This window comes from Capricornis sumatraensis, chromosome 8 (genome assembly GCF_032405125.1).
Source record: "Capricornis sumatraensis isolate serow.1 chromosome 8, serow.2, whole genome shotgun sequence".
Taxonomy (NCBI): Eukaryota; Metazoa; Chordata; class Mammalia; order Artiodactyla; family Bovidae; genus Capricornis; species Capricornis sumatraensis.
In genome coordinates this window covers 64,985,452-65,009,517 of record NC_091076.1, presented here as the reverse complement: position 1 = coordinate 65,009,517, position 24,066 = coordinate 64,985,452, and the positions used below count along the sequence as shown (strand labels likewise).

At 42.0% G+C, this 24,066-nt stretch overlaps 1 protein-coding gene across 2 annotated transcripts in view; it reads left to right on the top strand.

Moving 5' to 3' along the window:
• The first annotated feature begins 12,051 nt into the window (after nucleotides 1-12,051).
• The window catches only part of TAF15 (TATA-box binding protein associated factor 15), a 29,036-nt gene continuing 17,021 nt past the window's right edge, over nucleotides 12,052-24,066 (top strand). For both annotated transcript variants that reach the window (XM_068976591.1, XM_068976590.1), the window contains exons 1-6: nucleotides 12,052-12,119; nucleotides 19,009-19,048; nucleotides 20,603-20,654; nucleotides 20,737-20,821; nucleotides 20,904-21,006; nucleotides 22,751-22,944. In XM_068976591.1, the coding sequence (XP_068832692.1) occupies nucleotides 12,113-12,119; nucleotides 19,009-19,048; nucleotides 20,603-20,654; nucleotides 20,737-20,821; nucleotides 20,904-21,006; nucleotides 22,751-22,944 (481 nt within the window). In that variant the 5' untranslated portion in view covers nucleotides 12,052-12,112. The remainder of the gene's footprint in view (nucleotides 12,120-19,008; nucleotides 19,049-20,602; nucleotides 20,655-20,736; nucleotides 20,822-20,903; nucleotides 21,007-22,750; nucleotides 22,945-24,066) is intronic.

Sequence of the window (24,066 nt, the reverse complement as noted above, 5' to 3'; positions counted from 1 at the left end):
GAGAAGGAGACGACAGAGGATGAGATGGTTGGATGGCATCACTGACTGGATGGACATGATTTTGAGCAAGCCCCTGGAGTTGGTGAAGGACAAGGAAGCCTGGCCTGTTGCAGTCCATGGGGTCGCAAAGAGTAGGACATGACTGAGCGACTGAACTGAACTGAAAAAGCAAATGGCACAATGATACCACTGGGGGGTCGATGTGGGGTTTTGATGAGTTAATGTGTGTAAAGGTAATTTGGAATCTCTTAAGATCTAAGGCAATGTAACGCAAGTGTTCTTATCCTAAGGTTTAGGGACTCAGCACACAAGATATTTTTGTATAGTTTAGAAAGTGGTGGGGAGGTGCAGGGGTGGAGGGGTGGGAGGGGGTGGGAATTCCCTGGTGGCTCAGCCGGTAAAGAATCTGCTTGCAATGCAGGAGACTCAGGTTTGATCCCTGGGTTGAGAAGATCCCGTGAAGGGAATGGCTACCCACTCCAGTAAAAATTCTTGCTTGGAGAATTCCATGGGCAGAGGAGTCTGGTAAGCTACGGTCCAGGCAATTACAAAGAGTCGGACCCGACTGAGCAATTAACACTTTGAATTTAGAAAAAGAGGCCACTTGGATGGAAGGATTCTTGAATTTCCTTCAGTAGACTTAGAAACAGGAGTTCTTACGGGCGGACTATTTGGAAATTGGCCCCGCCCACCTCCCAACCAGCCAATGAAGAAGGGGCACTGATTCTGGGCGAACCAATTAGAAGCAAGAGTTCCTCTGGGTAGATCAGTAAGAAAAAAGTGCCCTTCAATGACTCACAGTTCGGTGAGAGGGCCCTGTGGGGCAAAGAGTTGAGGGTGGATTTCTTTGCTCACTCTTGGCCCGTGCCCTTGTGCACATCTGTAGGGAGCATATCTACCTGGAACGGAGGTGGTGGACAAAGGCCTGGGTCTTACCCTCAGAGAGCAGGCAGCCTGAAGCCAATGTCCTCTGCTAAGGAAAGAACAGAGAATGGATTCAGGCAAAGTCCTGGGGTGAACCTGGGGGAGGAAGATTCTGAAGGGTTCACAATTTAGAAGGGTTGTTAAATCTAGAAGGGTAGCTTGAGTATCAGATTAACAAGTCATTTTTGTTTCTTTTTTAAAATATTTATTTTTAATAGAAGGATAATTAATTGGTTTACAATATTGTGTTGGTTTCTGCCATACATTAATATGAATCGGCCATTGGTATATATGTGTCCCCTCCCTCTTGAACCTCCCTCCCACTTCCCATCCCATCCTATTCCTCTGGGTTGTCACAGAGCACCGATTTGAGCTCCCTCAGTCATATAGCAAATTCCCACTGGCTACCTATTTTACATATGGTAATGTATATGTTTCCATGTTACTCTCTCTGTTCATCTCATCCTCACCTTCCTCCACTGTGTCCACAAGTCTTTTTTCTATGTCTGCATCTTCATTGCTGCCCTGAAAATGGATTCATCAGTACCATTGTTCTAGATTCTATACACACACACACATATGTTAATATACGATATTTGAGCGCCTCCCCAGTGGCTCATTGGTAAAGAAACCACCTACAATGTAGGAGATGGGGTTTCAATCCGTGGGTCAGGAAGATCCCCTGGAGAAGGAAATGGCAATCTGCTTCAGTATTCTTGCCTGGGAAATGCTATGGACAGAGGAGCTTGGTGGGCTAGAGTCCATGGGGTCACAAAAGTGTTGGACAGGACTAAGTGACTAAACAAAAACCACAATGATGTGTCAATGCAATATTTGGGACATATTTATACTAAAAAAGTATTAGTCGTCATTTATCTGAAATTCAGGTTTCACTGGGCATCCTCTATTTTATCTGGCAATCCTAGAGTGTGTGGGGGAGGCAGTGTCAGAAGGTTGCAGTTATGACATGGCATATGGTGTCCTTGACCAACAGATGGACTTTGATAGACCAGATGTAGCTTTGCTTTGGGACAGGAAGCTCTGAGGGGCGTCAGTTGGTAAGGACACCAAGGGCCAAGCTGGAATCAACACCAGGTTTGCTAATTCTTTCTCCAGGCAGAATATTTGCCATCCCTTCCTCCAGCACATCCTTGGGGTTCTCCATTCAGCTGCACTGGCAGGAGAGCGGAAGGCAGAAGCAGCAGTTCTCTGGAGTCTGAAGGTCTGGAAGGAGACAGGCTCAGCCACAGGGAGAGCTGACCCTGCTTTCTCTGCATCCCAGGTTAGCCTTGGTCCAGAGACCTGAACACTAAGCATTTCTGCATTTGGAAGTTGACTTCCTCTGCTTTCCCTTTGTGTCCTTTAAAAAATTTTTTAAAAATATTTTTGCTTACCTGGCTGCGTCAGGTCTTAGTTGCCACATGTGGGATCTATCTTCGTTGTGGCATGTAGGATCTTTAGATGTGGGGTTTGAACTCCAGTTGTGGCACGTGGATCTAGCTCCCCCGACCAGGGATTGAACATGGGCCCCCTGCATTGGGAGCATGGAGTCTTAGCCACTGGATCACCAGGGAAATCTCTCCCTTGGTGTCCTTTGTTGGATTATTTCATCTCATCCTCACCTCTCCCCACTCCACTTCTGCTTCTGGTCACTTGGAGATGCCATCAGACTTGGCAATGTCTACAAGAGTTTGTGCAGAAGCTTCCTCTCACCCCTACCCCCACATCCACCCTGGGCTTCAACCATGCCTTTGGGCGGGATATGTCTGTTTCCCAGAAAGACAGTGTGTTTCCATGGTTAGTACCTGGGTGCAGGAAGTTCAGTTCCCCATTTGCCTCTGAAGCCTACTCATAGACCTCAGAGCACCAAATTCTATGATCTTCAGGAATCCAGGGGCCTGTGCACCTCCACAGTGAACTTGCTGTATGTTTTTACTTTCCAGGACACATCTTGAGGACACTTTGAATGCTGTGAAGGCGGGCGGTTTGCCATGTGAGAGGGAGACTGAGGGGGAAAGGAAAATGAGAAAGGCAGGGCAGTTTATCGGAGAGTATCCACAGCAGGGGTGTCAGAAGAGTGAGGGCAGGAGAGTGACTTCGGAGGGGGGATCCCTGAAGCATGAGCCAAAATCACCTACATCCAAAATGATACTCTGGGGACAAGTCCATTTATTTATCCGATACCATTATTTCTTCCTCTGGTGGGAGTGGGTGTGGAGGTGGGAAGGAGTATTTGGAACAAATAATAATGGCTCGTGCTTGCTGAGAAACTAACATGTACCATGCATGTGCTATGTGCCTTACATAAATCATCTTATTGTAACTTTTCAGCTTCCTTATGAGATAGCTACTCACACAAGTATCTTTATTTTACAGATGAGGAAGGTGAGACACAGAGAGATTATATCACTTGTCCACGATCACAAATCCAACAATGGAGCCAGAGTTCAAATCTGGATAGTATAGCTCCAGATCTTGGGCCCTAAACTCTATATTATCCTGCCTCAAGTTCAAATTTATAAAATGGAATTCTTGGGAATTCCCTGGCAGTCCAGTGGTTAGTTCCATTTCAAAGGGCACACTTTGGTCTTGGGTCAGGGAACTAAGATCCTGCATGCCAAGTGGCCAAAAAAAAAACAAAACTTACTTAGGTATATACATTAAAGTCGATTGTAGATGTTGGTTTTTTTAAAAATAGAGTTCTTGAACACCTGCATTAAATCATCTGGAGACACTTGTTAAAAACTCAGATTCCTGAGCCCTACTCCAGACCTACTGGATCACTAAATAAATGCTAGAATCCAATGTTTACGAGGAAAACAGAGAAACTTCCCTGGTGGTCCAGTAGTTAAGAATCTGCCTTGCAAAGCAGGGGAGGAACTAAGATCCCGCATGCCTCATGGCAACTAAGCCTGCGCACCATAATTAGAGAATCCAGGCACCACAACGAAAGATCCCCCATGACTTCAGGAAGATCCCGTGTGTCACAACTAAGACGCGCACAACCAAATATTTAAAAAAAAAAAAAGGAGGAAAACAGCTCTAGGCTTTCCCAGATTCTGGCTCTCTCATTCCCTCCCTGCCCATCTTGGTTGAGCACGTTCCTGACCCAACAAGTCCTTTCCATAGCTCCTCTTCAAAGAGAGCTACATCCCCTCTCCCTGGACTGGGGCTCATTTCAGGTCCACAGTGCCTCCTAGCCCTCCCAGAGTAGACAGGACTTCTGAGGAACCCATGCTGGGGCCGTCTGGCCATTCCTTCCTCCCTGTCAGGAGGCTGCAGCTGGCCATCGAATCCTCTTCCGGATCGGGAACCCTTGAATCAGTCAGGATGTGTGGACCCGGAAGAGGCCCTGCTGGGCCTCAGTTTCTCTTTTCATAATATGAGAAACAGTCAGCTCTGTCTCTGCCCCTTCCTCCTCCCAAGGAAGTGTGCAGAACACAAAGCAGATATTATCAGAAGGAATTCTGGGCTCCGGAGAAAAGTGCTAATGGAGTGATCAACCTCTGAAACCCATAATAATAGGGATAATCGGAGGAATAATGAGGATGTGAGTTAGCTCAGGAGAACTGAAGAGGACGCATTTCCCAGAGTTGTGAGGACTTTAACTGTGATAATTTAGATTCTTTATTGACCTCTGTGTATTTTAAGCTGTGAGTCAATTTTAGAAGCGCTGACTTTCTAGCAACCCCCTCTTTCTCTGGAAGAGAAATTTCCTCTTTACAACACAGATGGATGTGGTCTCAGCCTGGGTCACATTCAAGAGTATACCTACCTTTCTAATTCCCTGTACATACGCACACATGTCATGCTCCTAAGGGACTGGAAGAAGCAAGAAATTTTGTGCAACACAGACCTGGGTTTGAATCCTGCCTTTTTTCACACTCTGTTGACCTTTGCAAATTAACTGATCTCTGAGTGTCTGCCATTAAAAAATGGCACAATAGGGGACTTCCCTAGTGGTCCAGTGGTTAAGAATCCACCTTCCAGTGCATGGCACACAAGTTGATTTCTGGTCGGGCGGGGAACTAAGATCCCACATGTTGCTGGGCTACTAAGCCTGTGTGCTACAATCACAACTAGAGAGGTAGTGTGTTGCAAAGAAGACACAGTAAAGCCAAAATTTAAAAAAAAAGGAGGGAGGCAATAATAATTCCTGCCTTTTCTGTGCTGTGCTTAGTTGCTCAGTCGTGTCTGACTCTTTGCAACGCCATGGACTGTAGCCTGCCAGGCTCCTCTGTCCATGGGGAGTCTTCAGGCAAGAATACTGGAGTGAGTTGCCATGCCCTCCTCCAGAGGATCTTCCCAATCCAGGGATCAAACCCAGGTCTCCTGCGCTGCAGGAGGATTCTTTACTGTCTGAGCCACCAGGGAAGCCCAACTACACAATTAATAGCTGTTCAGTTTTATCAAGTGGTGGGGGTTGGCTGTACAGACATAAGTGGACATGCATGTGTTCTTCACGCGGGTTTCACACTCAGATGCTCTCACAGCCACTAGGTATACACAAGCCCGTCCTGCCACAGGACAATCCCGTAAACATTCCCTCCCAAATGCTTTCTGGCTCAGAGTCGTACCATCAACTCTAACCTTCATCATGGTTTACTCTTCTGGTTTGTTTTTTACTCATAGCAGGGCCCAGGGGACTTGCCAGGAACACAATAAAAGCCTGGCCAATCTGGCCATGTGCCCCACTTCCCTTCCACATAAAGGCTGTCTAACCTCCAGGCATCTGGCCTGAAAGACCGGGTCAGGACCTGTTTGGCATCTGTGGCTTTGCTTAAAAGACCTGCTAACAGGAAAGTGTCTGGTTCCTTTCCACCCCAAACAGGAAGGGCCTGCCTCTGTCCAGAGGACAGGGCAGCCAGTCACTCATAAGAAACACACCCACCTCCAGGCTCTGCTCTGGAGTGTCAGCCTAACCTTTGTGGGAGGGAGTTTTGCTCTCTAGGAAGGTTGGAGGTGTGGGGCTGCAGGGGCCCCTCCGAGGGGTGGGCGGTGGGTGATGACAACAGCTGCCACAGAGCAGGCCTCGAGTGTTCAACGAATACTCACTGAGCACTTACTCTCTGCTCTGTGGGGAAGTAGGAAAGTCCTAGACATGTTTTTTTTTTTTTTAACATGGTTCATTTTATGCTATGTGTGGTTTTTTTAAATATATAAATTTATTTATTTTAATTGTAGGTGGGCTGCCATCTCTGGGGTTGCACAGAGTTGGACACAACTGAAGCGACTTAGCAGCAGCAGCAGCAGACGTGGTTTTTGAGATTCGGGAGTTTGTAGACAAACCATGCCACTTTTTTTTTTTTTTTTTTGCCTTTTATTTATTCATTCAATACAAGTTCTCCCTGTCTCACTCTCTCTCTCTCTCTCTCACACACACACTTTTTTGGGGTGTTTACTGTTTCAGGTGTTGTACAAGGCGCCAGGGGTGTTCAGAGATGAACAATGCAACCCAATGACAGAACAAGTTGGCCTCTAAGCAGGTAGGCAAGCCTTGAGTTACGTGGTACAATTGTGAGTTCCACAGGATTTCGCAAGCGGCAAAGGATCCCTGTGGTCTGGTTTTCACTCTGGTGGGAGTAATAACCTCTCTCTGCTTCCTCTCTTGCCCGCTAGTCTGTTCTCCAGAGAGCAGCCAGAGTAATCCTGGTAAAACAGGTCAGATCCTGTTGACACACTGCTAAATGGCTCCCTCTACTGGCTTCCCTTCTCATCCTGAGTAAAATCACAGTCCTTTCAGGGTCCTGCTGCTGCTGCTGCTAAGTCGCTTCAGTCGTGTCCAACTCTGTGCGACCCCATAGACGGCAGCCCACCAGGCTCCCCCGTCCCTGGGATTCTCCAGGCAAGAACACTGGAGTGGGTTGCCATTTCCTTCTCCAATGCATGAAAGTGAAAAGTGAAAGTGAAGTCGCTCAGTCGTGTCCAACTCTTAGCAACCCCATGGACTGCAGCCTACCAGGCTCCTCCATCCATGGGATTCTCCAGGCAAGAGTACTACAAGGCTCTATTCCAGTGCTGGAAGGGTTAGGAAGCCAGACTGGGTGGAGGCAACTTAGAAACGACCAAATAGCAAGAACACTCTACCAGCCATAGGCTGGAGGGATGAAGGGAAGGAGCCCAGGAGCCAGGGTCATTGAGGGAAACTGGGTCTCTGGAGAGACACTCACTGTGGCAGACAGAGAAGGGAGGGGATGAGGAAGGAGAAAGAGCCCTCAGAAAGGAGTCTTAGCCACTGGACTACCAGGGAAGTTCTGATCCTCCCTTTTTTCTACTACCTAATTTCCCACCTAGATGCTCACTAACCATTCTAACTGGACGCTACCACCTAAAGGAAAGTCTGAAATGGAAACCAGCCTGCAGTACTCAACTCCCCAAATGAGGACCCGAGGAATGGATCAGGCAGAAACAGACCCAGTACTAAGACCTTCCCAGACACATTCTGCTAAATGCTGATGCGTGAAAAGCACCTGCTGTCTTCCCTAAGTATGCATGCTCAGTCACTTCAGTCGTGTATCTGAAGTGGGTGCTGTGCCTTCCTCCAGGGGATCTTCCAGACCAGGGATCGCACCAACATCTCTCATATCTTCTGCATTGACAGGCAGGTTCTTTAACACTAGTGCCACCTGAGAAGCCCCCTAAATACACAAAGAATCTGCCGGCAGATACACAGAGTGAGGATTAAAGTTTGTTGCAGATAATCATCCTCAGGCAAAAGCCTGGAAGGCAGGAAGGTACAGGAGTCAATCTTGAGGCATTAGAGAAGAACCCTTGGAAAGAAGCCCCAGAACAATGTGGAGCTGGGAGGAGTTCTCTGTTTCACAGAGTTCTCTGACCACAGACACTGTAAGAAGAACAATGAGTTTGGCCCAAAGGCCTGGTGGTGAGCTCTGCTTCTGTTCTTCATTGACTGTGTGAACATGGTAACAAATTTCACTTTCCCAAGTTTCAGTGTTCAGTCTACAAAATGTGTGTTAACGGCATGTCTATTTCACAGGGCTGTCCAGATTAAATGAGATAACGGATATACATAAAAAATTAAATGTCACTCCTTTGATTAGATTTCTCAGAAATTCCCCATTGTTTTAAATTTAACATCTAACCTCCTCCACAAGGCACACAGGATCTTCAAGATGTGACTTCTGCCTACTTCTTTCACTTATCACCATTCCCCACCCCTGAAACTCTGCAGACGAGCCAGACTGAATCACTTAGAATTCCCAGAACTTTGCTCTTCCCTGGTGTTTGCAAATAATAGCCCTTTCTGCCGGTTCCTGATATACAGCCCCCAGTTAATTCCTGTTTTTTCTTCAAAGCTCAGTTTAGGAAGCATCTCTTGCAGGAAGCCTTCTTTCATCACCCCTCCACCCTTCACGTGGGCTAGGTGCTCTTCCTCTGTGTTCAGAGCACCCTCTGCATCCTCCGATTCTAGGATGTTCAGTAGTTGATTGGAATCACAGGTTTTGCTGGCCCTCTTCTGAGAAAGCACTTCCTGGAGGACAGGAGTTGCCCTGCTTCCTGTTTCTCTATCTCTAGGCCTTCTAGGACCTGACACCTAGTAGACCTCAGGATATGGCAGCTGAGAGAAGAATGCATGAATGCAAGCATGCATGAATCGTGGTACAAATGAAGGGGTCCATGATGAGCAACAGTTTTTGTATATCCATCTCTCTTTTCTTAGACTTAAAAAATAATTTTAATTAATTAGTTAATTAATTTTTGGCTGTGCTGGGTCTTTGCTGTTGTGCGAGCTTCTCCCTAGTTGAGGCCTGCAGGGGCTACTCTTTGGTTGTGGTGCGTGGGTTTCACGTTGCGGTGGCTCCTCTTGTTTCGGAGCACAGGCTCTAGGGCACTCGGGCTTCAGTCGCTGTGGCACGTGGGCTCAGTAGAAGTGGCTCCCCAGCTCCAGAGCACAGGCTCAGTAGCTGTGGCTCACAGGCTTAGTTGCTCCTCGACAAGTGGGATCTTCCTGGACCAGGGATTCAACCCGTGGCTCCTGCATTGTCAGCTGGATTCTTTATCACTGAGCCACCAGGGAAGCCCTATCCATATCTTAAAATACTTCAATTCTAAAAAAATTTGAAAAGAGGAAGAAAAACCTAGAAGTCCCGTCCTCTGCTTTCCCCACCAGCAATAACCCAATTCTCTCCTCCCTGACTTCTCCTCTGGGTTATCTTCCTCGATCTATAAACTGAATGGCTACATCGTTTTTAGTCATGAAAAAATTTTTACTCCTGGGACTTCCCTGGTGGTCCAGTGGTTAAGACTTCACCTTCTGTTATAAGGGGTGTGGGTTCGATCCCTGGTTGGGGAGCTAAGATCCCACATACCTAGTGGCTAAAAAACCAAAACATAAAATAGAGACAATGTTGTAATGATTCAATACTTTGAAAATGGTCCACATTAAAAAAAAGTCTTTCAAAGAAAAGAATTTTTTTTCCTTTAACTTTGCTTATTTGGACCTGTCTATAGAGCTCTGTGCGGAGAAGGCAATGGCACCCTACTCCAGTACTCTTGCCTGGAAAATCCCCATGGACGGAGGAGCTTGGTAGGCTGCAGTCCATAGGGTCGCTAAGAGTCGGACACGACTGAGCGACTTCACTTTCACTTTTCACTTTCATGCATTGGAGAAGGAAATGGCAACCCACTCCAGTGTTCTTGCCTGGAGAATCCCAGGGACGGGGGGAGCCTGGTGGGCTGCCGTCTATGGGGTCGCACAGAGTTGGACACGACTGAAGCGACTTACCAGCAGCAGCTGCAGCAGCAGCAGCAGCATAGAGCTCTGTGACCCTCTACATCCAGAGCTGAGCTCACATTTACTGCTAGTATAATGAATAAAGATGACCTCTTGCCTCCTTTTCTTACCTGAAGGCAATAATCCTTTTCCCCCTTTTACAACAAGAATGTATCATCCAAATATTAACAGTAATGGAAGCATTTTTCTTGAGGTTCTATGGTCACAGTGGTCTCTAGCACTATTTCAAAAGTACTTTTGTCCATCTCTTCTCTGTTGTATGATCCCAATCCAGATGACCCTTTAGTGCCTGAGATTGCTTGAATCATTGGACTGGTCTTCCCATAGTTTTTATGGAATGGCACATACAAGAACATCAGAGCAAAGACATACAAGTTCCATATGCCATAGATGCCAGTGAAAAAGGCACTGTTCACTTGGACTGTGACATTGCCCCACTTCCAATGACCTTCAGTCACCTAATGATGAAGAAGATGATGTCATGGCAGCACAGGCCAAGGTGATAAGCATGAGGAACTTGGACTTGAAAATTAGCCCTGAATTCTCCCGGCTGGTTTTTTCCATATATTTCCTAGTGAATCTGAGGTTCTTGCTTCGTTGGGAAAGAATTTGGATACAAAGTGATATTTGTATTAAGAAGTGGATTTATTTATTTAGAAAGAAACACATTCCACAGACAGACTGTGGGCCATCTCAGAAGGCAAGAGAGCCCTGAAGGGAGTAATTCTGAACATACCACTCCACCTCCAGCCCAACGTGCTCCTCCTTCCGTTTCCTATCACAGTGAATGACTAACCTATCCACCTGTCAAGTGTGGAATTTACCCAGGACTTCTTGCTTTTTTCCCCACTCAAACTGGTCACCAAATCTTGCCCATTCTACTACCTATGTATGTAAGGGATCTTTTCACTCACCTCCATCCCCACAGTTAAAACCTAAGTCCAGGCCACTATTATCCCTCACCAGAACTATTCCATTGATCACCTAATTGGTTTCTTTGCTTTTAAGCACCTCTCGTCTCCATACATTCTTCCTATTGCAGCCTGAAAATGAAAATCTGATCTTCACTTAAAATCTTCTGGCAGGAGGTACCCACTGCCTTCAAGATAAAGCACGAACTCTAATGAACTTTACAAGATCTCAGCTCTTTAGCCCTCTACTCTTCTGGCTTCATCTCCTACCACACTCCCCTTGCCAGTAAACTTCAAACATATTGAATCATTTGCTTCATAGCTAGGGAAAAGCACTTTTCCCTTCTAGAGAAGTGATTGGCTTCCAGTCATCATCTATAGTTTGGCTCAGATGTCACGTCGCCTTTGGAGAAAGTGTCCTTGCGTGCTCTGAGCTTTCACAGCCTCATTTCACTCTGGAGAGCTCGAGCCCCCTCTAGCCTGTACAACAGAATGGTCAGACCCACAGGCAGCGGTGTCTGGTAACCGGGATTCCAATTCCACATTGGCCATTTATCAGTTCTGCGACTCAGGGCAAGTGAATTTTGCCTTCTTGTCTGTAAGGTGGGCACAATATTTCATTAGTCAATTGTGAGAATTATATGAGATGATGCAAGGTACCTGACAGAATTAGCTATTATCCTAGAACTGAAAACTAAAGCTCGATTCCTCACCCTGACACATCTTCAGGGTTCAGTTTGTGTGTGAATTACCCGCCCCCCACAATCTTTTGGCCCCGCAGCAAGTCACATGGGATCTTAGCTCCTACAAACTCGCATCAAACTCGCGCCCCCTGCATTGGAAGCGCGGAGTCCTAACCACTGGACCGCCAGAAAAGTCCCCTGTGTGTTATTTTAAGGCATACGTTTGTTCCAGTGTCACCTCGTAGTCTGTTACCCGACAAGGTAGTTAACGGAGAAGCGACTCGGTCCGTCAGGAGTTTCCGTCTGGGAACAACTTCCAACGTCCCCAGGTGGTTCAAGCAGTGCACAGCCCAAACCTACTGAACTAGGGCATACCATTAGAAATCTGATAGAAAGAAAGGCCTTTTCTAACCATATAACCTATGTTTATAGGGCCTCTTCTCTTTCACTTCCAACCTCGAATTCTATCAGATCAAGTCAAGTGAGAAACAGGACTGTAATCAGGACGGACCGGGTAGGCTCAGCTTCCGCCCCGTCCCGACCGCGGCGTTGGTACTTCCTTCCCTCAATTCCCTCTCAATAATGGTACCGTCCACGGAGGGGGGAACGAGAAGGGATTCTGAAGTCCTCCGAGTTCGGAGGGCGGTCCTAGCACAGAGTCACCCCTCGAGTCGCGGCGCTGTCGTACCGCCCACTGCCCTCTGATTGGCTGCCGAGGCCCCGCAGTCGAGCCCAGCGCGCCGCGCCGCCCTCAGTACAGCTCCGGCCGCCGTGCCGCCTGGCTCTCGTATACCTTGTTCTCTGCGGGCTGTGGGGTCTTCGCGCCGCGGCCGTTAGTCATGTCGGGTAGGTGACTTCTTCAGCGAGCAGCGGCAGCGGCGAGAAGGGGCCCGGCGGGGTTGGGCCGTCTTCCCGCCCACCGGAGGGCCCCGAGGGAAGCCTCCGGCCCTGAGGGAGGCTGGGGTGGGGGGGCGGCCGCGGCCGCCGCCATGTTGGACTGAAGGGACGCACGCTCCCAACGCTCTCCGTCTGCAAAACTCGGCGGGAGCGCCTCGAGCCCCCAGTCTCTTGACCCAGCCCTGGGAACCTGAGGCGACGTGCCGCTCCTGGGGGAGGGTGTGTGAATCGGGGTGGGGGCGGAGGCCGCTACGCCATCGTAGGGGCGGGGGGAGCCCGTGATTAGAGCATCAGCCGGAGAGAATCGGTGCTTCTGGTTCTCCGCTTCGCCTCAGATCTTTCAGCGAGGCCTCAGGCCAGTCGTCTCGCCGTCTCGTCCCTCAGTTTCCCCATCCGTGAAGTGGAGCTGGGCCTTCCTGACTGACCCATTCATCAGGTGCGGGCCTTGATGCTCTAGGAGCCCTTTTTAAAAGGATGTTGCCTGACACGAAATCCTACATGTCGTCATTCATGTAGTAGCCTCCCTGATTCGAGTTGGGGGTGTTTGCATCTAATTCAGCATCCAGTTCACCCTCTGTCATCTTCTCAGACTCTCTAAAGTTGTCTCCTCACGAGCTTGAAAGTGAGCCTTGTCTATTATTAATGGGCTCGTGTAGATGCTTGCTGCATTTACGTTGAAACATACAAACGAAAGGAAAACGCAGTCTTCCACCAAATGATAAATGATAACACTTAAAATGATACAGGAACCCCCCGCCTCCCACCCCACCTCGTTGTGTGGAGGAGACAGAGAGGCCTTGGTCCCATCAGGACAGCCCATTTAGATCCTGCTAAAGCAGAATATACAGTCTGGAAGGTGGATCTACTCTTTTCTTGGAGTATAGCCGATTAGCAATGTTGTGGTAGTTTCAGGTGAACAGCAGAGGGACTCAGCCATAGATACACATATATCTATTCTCCCTCAAACCCAGATCTGCCCTTGATTTAGCACTCTTAGATGCCACGCAAGGTCCTCTGCCGTTCGGTACATCACCGGCTGCAAAGACAGACTCAGCTTTCCACTTACTAGAAACCGTCACAAGAGTTAGATACTACTGTTGAGGTGGAAAAGCAGAACACATACCTGAAAGCCATGTGATAGGGATGAAAATCTGGCAGAGTATTTTACATTTTTTTCCCCAAGGGAGAACCTGTTGATAGTAAAAACAATTCCTTTTCTCCAAGTAATCCAGTTTTGCAGAAGGGTGGAAATGTGTGACAAAAAGAAAGCAACAGGCTAAGAGGAGACCATGTTAGCAAGAATGGTTGGACTGGGGAATGATGAACATTCCTTAAATTAACATGGATGTTAAGTCAGAATGTTGATCTTTTGGGGAAAGGGGCATTTACCTGATGTAAGAGGGCAGTAATTGCACAGAATTAATTTCTTTAATTCTTGCTCAAGTGAGAAGTAATTTCTTACCCCAAAGTAGATGTTGGGATACATTTAATTAGGTGCATAATTTGGAATGAAGTCTGGTAAAGTTCCACATAAGTACATGTAAACACACTCTAAGGAGGGTGTGAAACCTCTCTATGATTTAAAAAACGTTTTCATACCTTCATGGAGAAATTTACCATTTCAGTGGATATAGTTCTCATTAGCAACTATTGACCTGTCTTGATTTTTAATGTGATTATTGGTTTAAAGCAGTGGCTTATTTTTGTAGGACTGGGTAGCTTTTATGGAAAATTAAATTTTAGGGGTATACTGTTTGCAAAATCCATGATTTTCAGTGTGTCATAATAGTGTATGAGCTGGTTAATGCGTTATTACAGATCTTCAAAATCACCGACAGTACATATCCTTGTTTTGTAATTTGAGTGTTTAATATTGAAATTGACTTTCATGTCAAAAAGAACTATTTAATATTTGCTTATTTCTACATTAAGTCAATTAAGTTCTACTTAGTGTTAGATAATATTTGTACATTTTGTAATTTGTGTATAAAAATAATACTTATGACTTGGTATAAAAATAGGAATGATGTTTTTGACTTATTCTTGATGAATGTTTAAGTTAATAAATTTAACAGCTGACTCCCTCCTAAACAACTAATAACATTCAGCTTAATGTAAATCCGTTAAACATTCCAAACTATACTTAAAAATTTATCAAATTGACTCAACCACTCTAGGTGCCTGACAAGACAGGTTTATAAATCTAGTAAGATAAAGTGTGTACATAATCAACAATTAAGTCAGAATTGTAAATATTGTGAGTCAGACTCTCAGATAAATATTAGCTGACACCTTTAAAGTCAAATCTGTTATCACTTATACATATAAAAGTTACAAAGTCAAGATACTTCTTTTGGCAGTATGGCAGACTAAGATAACTTGCAAATATTCTGTCTACAAATAACTAAAAATGCGGGAGCTTAACATAAAACAAAGGGCGGGCTTCTGCTGCCAGAAGTGAAGTAGAAGCCAGCATGGTAGGCATAGAGCTAACTTGGTGGTTTCCCTGAAGAGGATGATGTAGGTCACAGTATTCAGAGAGTTGGAGTTTATTGCTCAATTAACTAAGCACAGGAGATGAAATATTGAAACCTTTAGAGCCTTGTAGTGGGACCTGAGACTCTTACTTAAACCCTGGATGTTTAAAGGACTGTATCTTTAGTGAAAGAATGAACTAGAAAAAAACCTTTGTATCAGCATAGGAGATAACAAACCTGGGCCTTGAGTAAGGGGGGAAAAGTCTTTCCGAGAATTTGTAACCTGGGACCTGGGCTTCATAGTTCAGTGTACATTTAGACTAGTTATGAGGTCCAGGAAATCTCAAGCCAAGAAATTTAATGTAAAAGTTGGTTCTAGACTGGCAGTAAGAACCTTGGGGTTCTTAGAAACAAATGAAAACCTTTTCTGAGGAAATTTCAGAGCGTGGGTCACTAGGAATTTTATTGCAGAATTCTGGGAAACAACTCACCAAAATGAGAGTGACAAATGGTATTTGCACCCCTAATTAGATGGTTTGGACAAGCGTATTGTAGGTTTAAAATTATTAAAAACCTAAAAAGGAATTGGCCCTAAGACCAAGACTTAAAAAAAGGTTACATATATTTGAAAAAGAACCAAGTGTAACTTCTAGAGGTAGAGAAAGTGGCTAAATTGAATTGCAGATAGACATAGCCAGAAGAAATAACTAGGGAGATAGAAAATAGATGGGGTTTAATAATTACCCCGGATTCAATTCAGAAGGTTAAAATGAAGAGTGAGAGATTAAGAAACATGGGAGGGACTGTCGTTGGTTGTCCAGTGGTTAAGATTTGATGCTTCCAATGCAGAGGATGTGGGTTTGATTCCTTGTTGGGTCACTAAGATCGCACATGGTCTGGAGTGCAGTCAGAAAGTTCAAAAAAACCCAAAAAAAAACATGGAAAGTAGATTGGGAAGCTCTGACATACATCTGAGTTTGAGAAGGAGAAAATGGTAATTGATACTTGAGAATTTTTCAAAATTGATGGATTAAGAAGCAGTAGTCTCAAACATGAGACCTAAAAGTCAGTTCATACCCAGATACATAAATGTGAGACTACGGATTTATGAAACACCAGTAACAAACCTATCGGAAGAAATAGGGAAATGGTAAGATTGGTAATTTCTTAAAAGTTTTAAGAAGCCGCTAAATAATGAAGTGATCTTTGAAGTTTAGAGGAAAAATATGACCTTGAATTTTTTATCCAAATAAAAGACAATACCACTTTCAGGCCTTTACTGAAGGAACACAGAAAAAGAAATCCAGAAGGGAGGGGTAGGATGCACAAAAATGTAGAGGAAATAAATGCAGTAGATAAAAAGTATTGACTGTATGGAATCTTGAAGATTAAAATGATTACATTTAGAGTTTTTACAGTGGAAGCAAATGATACGGGAAAAAATGTGGAAGCAAAATAATAGATGAAGGCTGTAATTGGCATTATAGCATTAAAATTCTTATATTCTAGTGGAGGTTGAAGATCATTTTGAACTTGGTCAAAAATGTATGTTAAAAATTGAACATAATCTTTAAATTAATGAATGGTAACTTATTGCTGCTGTAACTTATTATAAGAACAGAATTTGAGCATCTAAAGCAGTAGAGGGGGAAAAGAGGAAAATCCCAGTAGAAGGAAGTGAAGGAGTTGGGGGAAAAAAGACCCTGGTGAGTCCAGTATAGGCTAGTAGTAATAAATAAAAAGTAACAGTAGTAAAAATATGAAAACATCAATTGAGAGACAGATTTTCCACACTGGGAAAAATTGATCTAGATTTATGCTTTCAAAAATGATACAAAAAGTGAAAATGTTAGTCAGTCAGTGATGCCCGACTCGACCCTGTGGACTGTAACCGGCCAGGCTCCTCTGTCCATGGGGTTATGCAGGCAAGAATACTGGAGTGGGTAAGCATTCCCTTCTCCAGGGGATCGAACCACGAGCTTCTGCATTGCAGGCAGATTCTTAACCATCTGAGCCACCAGGGAAGATCTCTAAAGCATCAGAATAAGAAATGTTAAGAAATATAGAGATAGGAAAGACTAATCAGGCAAACATCAACCAAAAGGAAGATTGCTTAGTTACCAGTCAAAAGAAAGTTTGGACATTTTTAGTGATAGTCTTCATGTTGAAAGGAATGTTAAAAGGAAATTCACCAGGAAGGTGTAAATATGTACTTTTATGTGCCTGACAGTATAGCCTCAAAATGTAGAAGCAAAAAAACACAGAAGAAATGGACAAATACAGAGTCAGACAGGGAATTTTAAGTTTAAACATACTTCTCTGTGTAATTAATAGATCAGGTAGATGAAACAGTAGGAATAGGAATGATAGAATTAACAAGCATCTTACAAAATTCTTTGAACATTTAGAAAATGCAGTTCTTTTCAAGCACATAAGGGGCATTTATGGAAGTGAAAGTATTTACCAAGGGGAAAAGCAAAATCCTGACAAATACCCAGAATAGAGAAAATACCTTTTTCTGGCTGCAATGGAATATAATTAGAACCACAAAGAGTATCAAAACCCTGTACACTTAGAAGTAAAAGCACTTCTGAATAATTCATGGGCCCAGATAATAAAGCCCAAGTGCCAAGTACTTAATAATGAGCAGTTGTTTGAAATGCCTTAGAATTTATTTTTTGTCATACAGTTTATAAACTGATTTTCTCTGAATGTAAATCATCTCTACTTTTTCAGTCAAGTATACTAAGGGGTAGACTTGTTGGTCAGTATGCTTCTTTCTATGTTCTAGAGTTTTAAAGTCAGCCAGCTAAAGAAGACATATTTACACTTTCAGAGAGAAGTGACTGGGTTAAGAGCTCTAATACTTACTTAATAGATTAGGGTCGTATAACATGTGTGCTGTGTACTTCTATAATTCTTGCCTGAGCCAAAGTATAATAAGATCTTGGACTCTACTTTGTTGCTGGGAGAACCCACATCAGTGCCTTGGGATATAATTTAACCTAAAGCTTTATATCCCCAGTGTTTGTATATTTGTTTCACTCTTACACTCCCTCCTTCCACTATAATCCTTTTTAGTTTCTGAATTGGTTGAAACTAATTTCCTTTGCCATTTGATAGAAGCATCTAATATTTTAGATACACCTAGTCTTTGAGATGCATCTAACCTTTTTATGATCCAGGTAGATTCTATATTCTTTTCATATATTTCTTACTTGATTGTTAGCTACAAATCTAGTCATTTTATTATTACAGGCTTGTGCGTGCTAAGTCACTTCAGTCATGTTTTACTCTTTACAGCCCTATAGACTGCAGCCCACCAGGCTCCTCTGTCCATTGAATTCTCCAGGCAAGAATACTGGAGTGGGTTGCCATGCCTCCTCCAGGGGATCTTCCCAAGCCAGGGATCGAAGCCATGTCTCTTAACATCTCTTGCATTGGCAGGCAGGTTCTTTACCATTAGCGCCACCTGAGTATTATGGGCAGTGATGCACAATTTTTTTCCACCTCGGTTAGCCACCAGGGAAGCCAAGTTCTTCTCTTTTCTAGTAGCTAAGTCATGTCCGACTCCTGTGATGATGCTGTGGACTGTAGCCCGCCAGATTCCTCTGTCCATGGGATTTCGCAGGGAAGAGTACTGGAGTGGGTTGCCATTGCATTCTCTGGGGGATCTTCCCGACCCATGGGTCAAACCCGCAACTCTTGCATTGGCAGGTGGATTCTTGACCACTGTGCCACATGGGAAGCCCCAATTCTTTTACTCATCACTAATAAAGTTAGGTCATTCATTTGAATCTGAGGAGAATCCCAAGGGATATATACTAATTGGCCAAGTCCCTGAAAGCTTTGATAAAGTTGGGGTTAAACAGCTGACTTAGCTTTTTACCAAGTCTTCAGAGATCTTATTGTTTCTACTGACAGCCAGAGCAATCCAATCCAATCCAAGGGAATGGTGTATATTCTTTTCCTTTCCTTTATTTAGAGTGTGTATTTTCCGTTTTTTTTAAATCCCGGTTAGTTTTAACAGATGTCTTTTTGTATATAAAGATAGTATAACTTGAGCTTTTGAGTTTTTGTTAAAAGGATGGGTTTTTCACTGATTGTTTCTTATTTATTTACTTGGTTTTTGTGACATCAGGACATATTTGTAGAGTAGTTGTTTTCAGAGATATTACTGTAAATAGCCAATACTGTTGACACAGATTTTTCCTTGTACTATATTTTTAACTTGTAGTTTTCCTTTCTGTAGTTACTTTTTATAATATTTTCTTATCACATTTCATCTGTAAGAGCTAAAGTCAGCCTTTGAGGGAAGCCTACTTTTAAATAAGATTAAACATTCTTTTTATGTGTTTTAGATTCTGGAAGTTACGGTCAGTCTGGGGGTGAGCAGCAAAGGTAAAGTATATGCACATTTCAGTAATACCATGAATGAGTAGAAATGAGGAAAAAAGATACATTTAGTCAGGTGTCCCTCTTGAGATGTGGTATCTTGATGTCTTAAAGAGTTAAATATTAGCTTGTCGAGGGGAAAGAGTTGGCCTAGGTACATAGATGCTATAAAAAATATATATATTTTTTAAAGGCTGTTTGAATCAGTAAATATAGATGCCCCCTAGAGATTAAAACAAATCTCACAGGTATTGTAAAGATTGTTTTCTTTAAGAAAGTTTTCAGCAGAAATCATTATTAAAAGGATTTAAGCAGTTGAACTATAACAGCTTCTTAGAAAAAGCATTTTTTTGATTGTATATAATATGCTAACATGTTTCTGGAGTGGATTTTCTTGAAGTGCTATGATAGTGTTTAGTGTTTTTAAAGGCTCCTTGCCATGCTCACAATAAAACGTCTGTTTTTATGTGAATACATTCACATGTAGTAGAATTCTCTTGCTTCCTAGAAATACAGCCTTCAACTCAACTTCAGCTATAAATGTTTTGCAGCTCAGTGTGAGATTTTCAGGAGAGCATCTCAGATATCATCTGTCATCAAGTTTTAAGCTTAATGAAAACAAGACCGATTTGACTTTTTTATTCTTATAGGATAGACCCTCATAGTAGGCAACTGGCAAATGTTTATTCAATGAAATATATTTTATAAACTTAAATTCTTTTAGTACTTGACAGCTCTAAACTGATACTTTGTTTGGCAGATGTTTTATTTTTCTTTGGCATATATTCAGAAAGTTTATTTCTGTTAAAGCTTATATACAATAACATTAAAGAAAGTTCCAATCTGAGGAAGCTACATGTATTCATTCAGTCAAAAACTATGCCAGGCTGTGTGGTAACACTGAGGGTACAATACACTTTTACTCTGTGATAGTGCTCTGAAGATATGCATACCTCTGTTACTGAGGCACTAAAAATTGGACATTTAGTGCCACACTGTGCCTCTTCTAGGATCTTAGAGGCAAGTTAAGGTAAATGGTAGGAAGAAATTAATCTGTCAAAGCACAGTTAAATTGATTGAAGCTCTAACTTAGGGTCTTTTTTTTTTTCTTTTCGAGTTACATATTTATGAGTCTGGCTACCATGTAGTCATTCCTTTCTATCCCCAGCCTCCCACCCATCCAAGCATAATTCTCTTGGGATTTTTTAGCTCTGGTGGTAAAGTTTTTGTTTGTTCTTTTTTTTGCACAATAAGTGTATTTTTATTTATTTTTATCTTGGGCAGCATTGGGTCTTAGGTGTGGTGAAGTTTTTTTTGTGGGAGATTGTCAAAGCAAAACTTCTGGTGATTGACATTCAAGAGGTCTCGGAACAACTTCATTTATGTTTTGACAGTCTTTGGTTATCACCTTTCAATTTAGACTCTTAAGAGGTAGGCAGATTGACCATTTTTCAAGAAAGAAGCTTGTATTTGAGTTGAAAGTTGAAAATAAGGATAGCGTTCTTGTAAGCTTTTAAATTCTAGCACATATCTTTCAAGTAGTACGTCTTTCTTTTACAGTTATTCTTCCTATGGAAATCAAGGCAGCCAAGGTTATGGACAAGCACCACAAGTAGGTTAAATATAAATTGAGTTCTTTATAAATAGTTTTAATTTTAAATATACAATGAAACTTCTATTTATCTAACTTTCAGAGCTATTCTGGCTATGGACAAACTACTGACTCTTCATATGGACAGAACTATAGCAGCTACTCCAGTTATGGACAAAGCCAATCAGGTTGGACTGATTTGTTAAATTTACTATTTTAGAAGTTAAGAAATCAGAACCTTTCCTAAATGTATATCCATTCAATCTTTAGGTTATTCACAGTCCTACAGTGGTTATGAGAATCAAAAGCCCAGCTCATACAGCCAGCAATCTTATAATAACCAGGGACAGCAAAATATGGAATCATCAGGAGGGTAAGGAAACAGTAGAGTGCTGAGGTTGTGTTGGGAAGTGAAAGGAACACTGTGGGTATTAAACAGTTTCCACCAAAAAGGCCTTGCTTTAAACACTTACTTCAGAAAAGTGTTGATGAAGTATGAATTTCATAGTTTTGTGTTATCAAGAATGTGGAAATTGTCAGTTGCTATTTGTTGTTTTCATGTGTTAGTTATAAAATTAGTTTAGCTCTAAATGAATGCATGTGATTTAAATGTTAAAAAGTAAAATTTGGACCTCTGCTTTGTACCTGAGATGAAATAAAAAAACTGCCTATGTTTACTTACTTTTTATTTCCATTTTATTTTTTAACCATTTTAATGTCTTACCTTTTCAGGAACAAAAATATTAAAGAAAAAGTGCCAAAACTATCCACATATTTCAGATACATTAAAAAATGTTTTAATTGTTAATATAGGTAGGTGAATATTAGCAATTTTACAGGTCTTTTTAAAATAATTTTTGGATTTGAGGGGCCTGTCCTTGTTATTAATTTTAATAATAGCAACTTTTTTTTACTGTGCTTTACAGTTCGTGAAATGCTTTTGCATTCACTAATGTAACTGGGAGTGCACTATGAGATAGTACCAGTAATTATCAAAAGTAAAGAGAAGTTGTTAAGATTATATAGCCTTGCAAGTTACAGAGCTAAAAAGTGAGACAGAAATTGAGGTCACTAGTATTTTTTTATCTCTGCAGGAAAGAAATTATTCTAAGTGAAATTCAGTTAAATAAAAGCATTGGGGAAAAAAAATTAGGAAAAGATTTATGAGATCACATTTATCAGTCTTAATAGATAGAAGAGTGCTTTGAAAAGTAGAAATGGAATACAAACATAGGGAATACTATCCTGAAAGCATGTTACGTTAGAAGGTTCTTCAAGTCCTATCGGTTAGTTTTAAATTTAAGGAGAATCTTTTTATAAGGATACATTTTTGGAAATGAGACATCTAAGTGTGGACCAAAGAGAAATGTTAGATTTGGTTTAAATCATTCTCAAGGAAATTCTAGGATTCTGACCATTGTGATGTGTTTTGGATAGGGAGTTGGGGAACATACTGATCTTTATTAGATGTTTTGATCATTTGATGCAGAATAAGATGTGACTATTAAGATAGGAGGCCATTTTTGTCCCCCCCCCTTTTTTTTTTAAGTAACTCAAAACATTAGAACTCAAATCCAATGAACACTCCCATCCTGAGAGCAGGTAATTAATAACCATATTGCTCAGAACCTGTTTAGAATTTTTGTAATTGCCAGAGATAATAAAGCAGTCTTCTTTGATAGTTAGACTTCTTTTCAGTTAAAAAGTGGCATCACAAAGCAAGTTCCTTCTACTCAGCAGACTAAAAATTTGAATGATTTAATTGCTAGTTTCTAATAGCAATATTTTGTACTATTGGATATCCTTAGAAGAGTATACTAATGATAAGGTTCTAAAGATAAGAAAGTAGTCCCCAAAATATTAAATATGGTTTTCTTACTTCTCTATAGTTTTCAAAGGTGTGTGCTTTTTCTCATAATGTGACACCTCTTTAATGATAGTAGAATTATTGTTTGAAAGTCATTTCACTGGTGATAGATTCTCTAGATGTAAAAACTAGATGATTCTCACCAGAAAGGAGTAGTAAATGTGGTTGAGGTCTTATAGCAATCACTCAGTCAGCTTAACTACAGTAAACAGTCCTGTAAAGTCACTTAAGTTGTTGATCTCTGTTTTAGACAAGGTGGAAGAGCACCTTCATATGACCAGTCAGACTATGGTCAACAAGATTCATATGACCAGCAGTCAGGCTATGATCAACATCAAGGCTCTTACGATGAGCAGTCAAATTATGATCAGCAGCATGATTCCTATAATCAAAACCAGCAGCCCTACCATTCACAAAGGGAGAATTACAGCCACCACACACAAGGTAAGATATGCTTATCTCTTTTTTTTTTTGGTTGTATTTTCTTTTTTTTTTTAATATAAATTTATTTATTTTAATTGGAGGCTAATTACTTTACAATATTGTATAGGTTTTGCCATACATCAGCATGAATCCGCCACTCTTATTTTTACTTTGTTTTGAAAGCCCCAATACAAATTACAGATTTCAATTGTAAAAATTTGGAGTGACCTTGAACATATGTTCTCTGTCATATCCATCAAAGTTAGTTTCTTAGATTGATGTTTCTGAACTTCTTAGAGACTCCAAATGGTCATGTGATTTTTTTTTTGCTGGCTAATTAAAAAATTTCCTTTGTTGTCTCAATAAAGTGATCGTTGACAGTGCTGCTACTGCCATTTTTTTTTTTAATTTGAAAATTTTGTATTTTTTGACTGCACCATGAGGCATGTGGAATCTTCAGCTTCTAGCCAGGGATTGAACCCTTGCCCCCTGCAATGGAAGCACGGAATTTTAACCACTGTACCACAGCAGGGAAGTTCACACTACCAGTTTTATTTTTTGGTGGTGGTGCTGTATGTGATTTGAGAAAATTATGATCCTATATTAACCTTCTCTAACATCATACCACTTTGTTTTGGTATTTAAGAATCTGACCAGCCATAAAAATGAATGCTTCAAGGGCAAAGATCCTGCCTTACTCATTTTTATACCTGCTTAATAAATATTTGTTGACTAGTTGAATGAATGACTTAGCAACTGAGTAAAAGAGAAAGTTCACTCACTAAATACCTTATTCAGTGAATATATTCACTACTGTTTCTCAGTTTGAAAATCTGGTTATTCCTTATCTGTGGTTTATTTACATTCAGATATTTTTGACATGAAAAAAAGTAGCTTTTAAGATTAGGGTGTCCTTTTAATTAACTAGGGTTCTGTACCTAATGTACTTAAACTGTTTCATGTTACCATCACATCAAAATGTGTTAACTATGTCACCATTTTGTTGTCTGACTTTGGTAGAATGGAAGTTGACACAGGTATAATTCTCATACATTTAATTCCACATTGTGTTATGGTGATTTGCATTTGAGTTTTGTGCGCAGGTGCCATTTTCTGAAGGTCACAGGTGATTTAAAGAGCCAT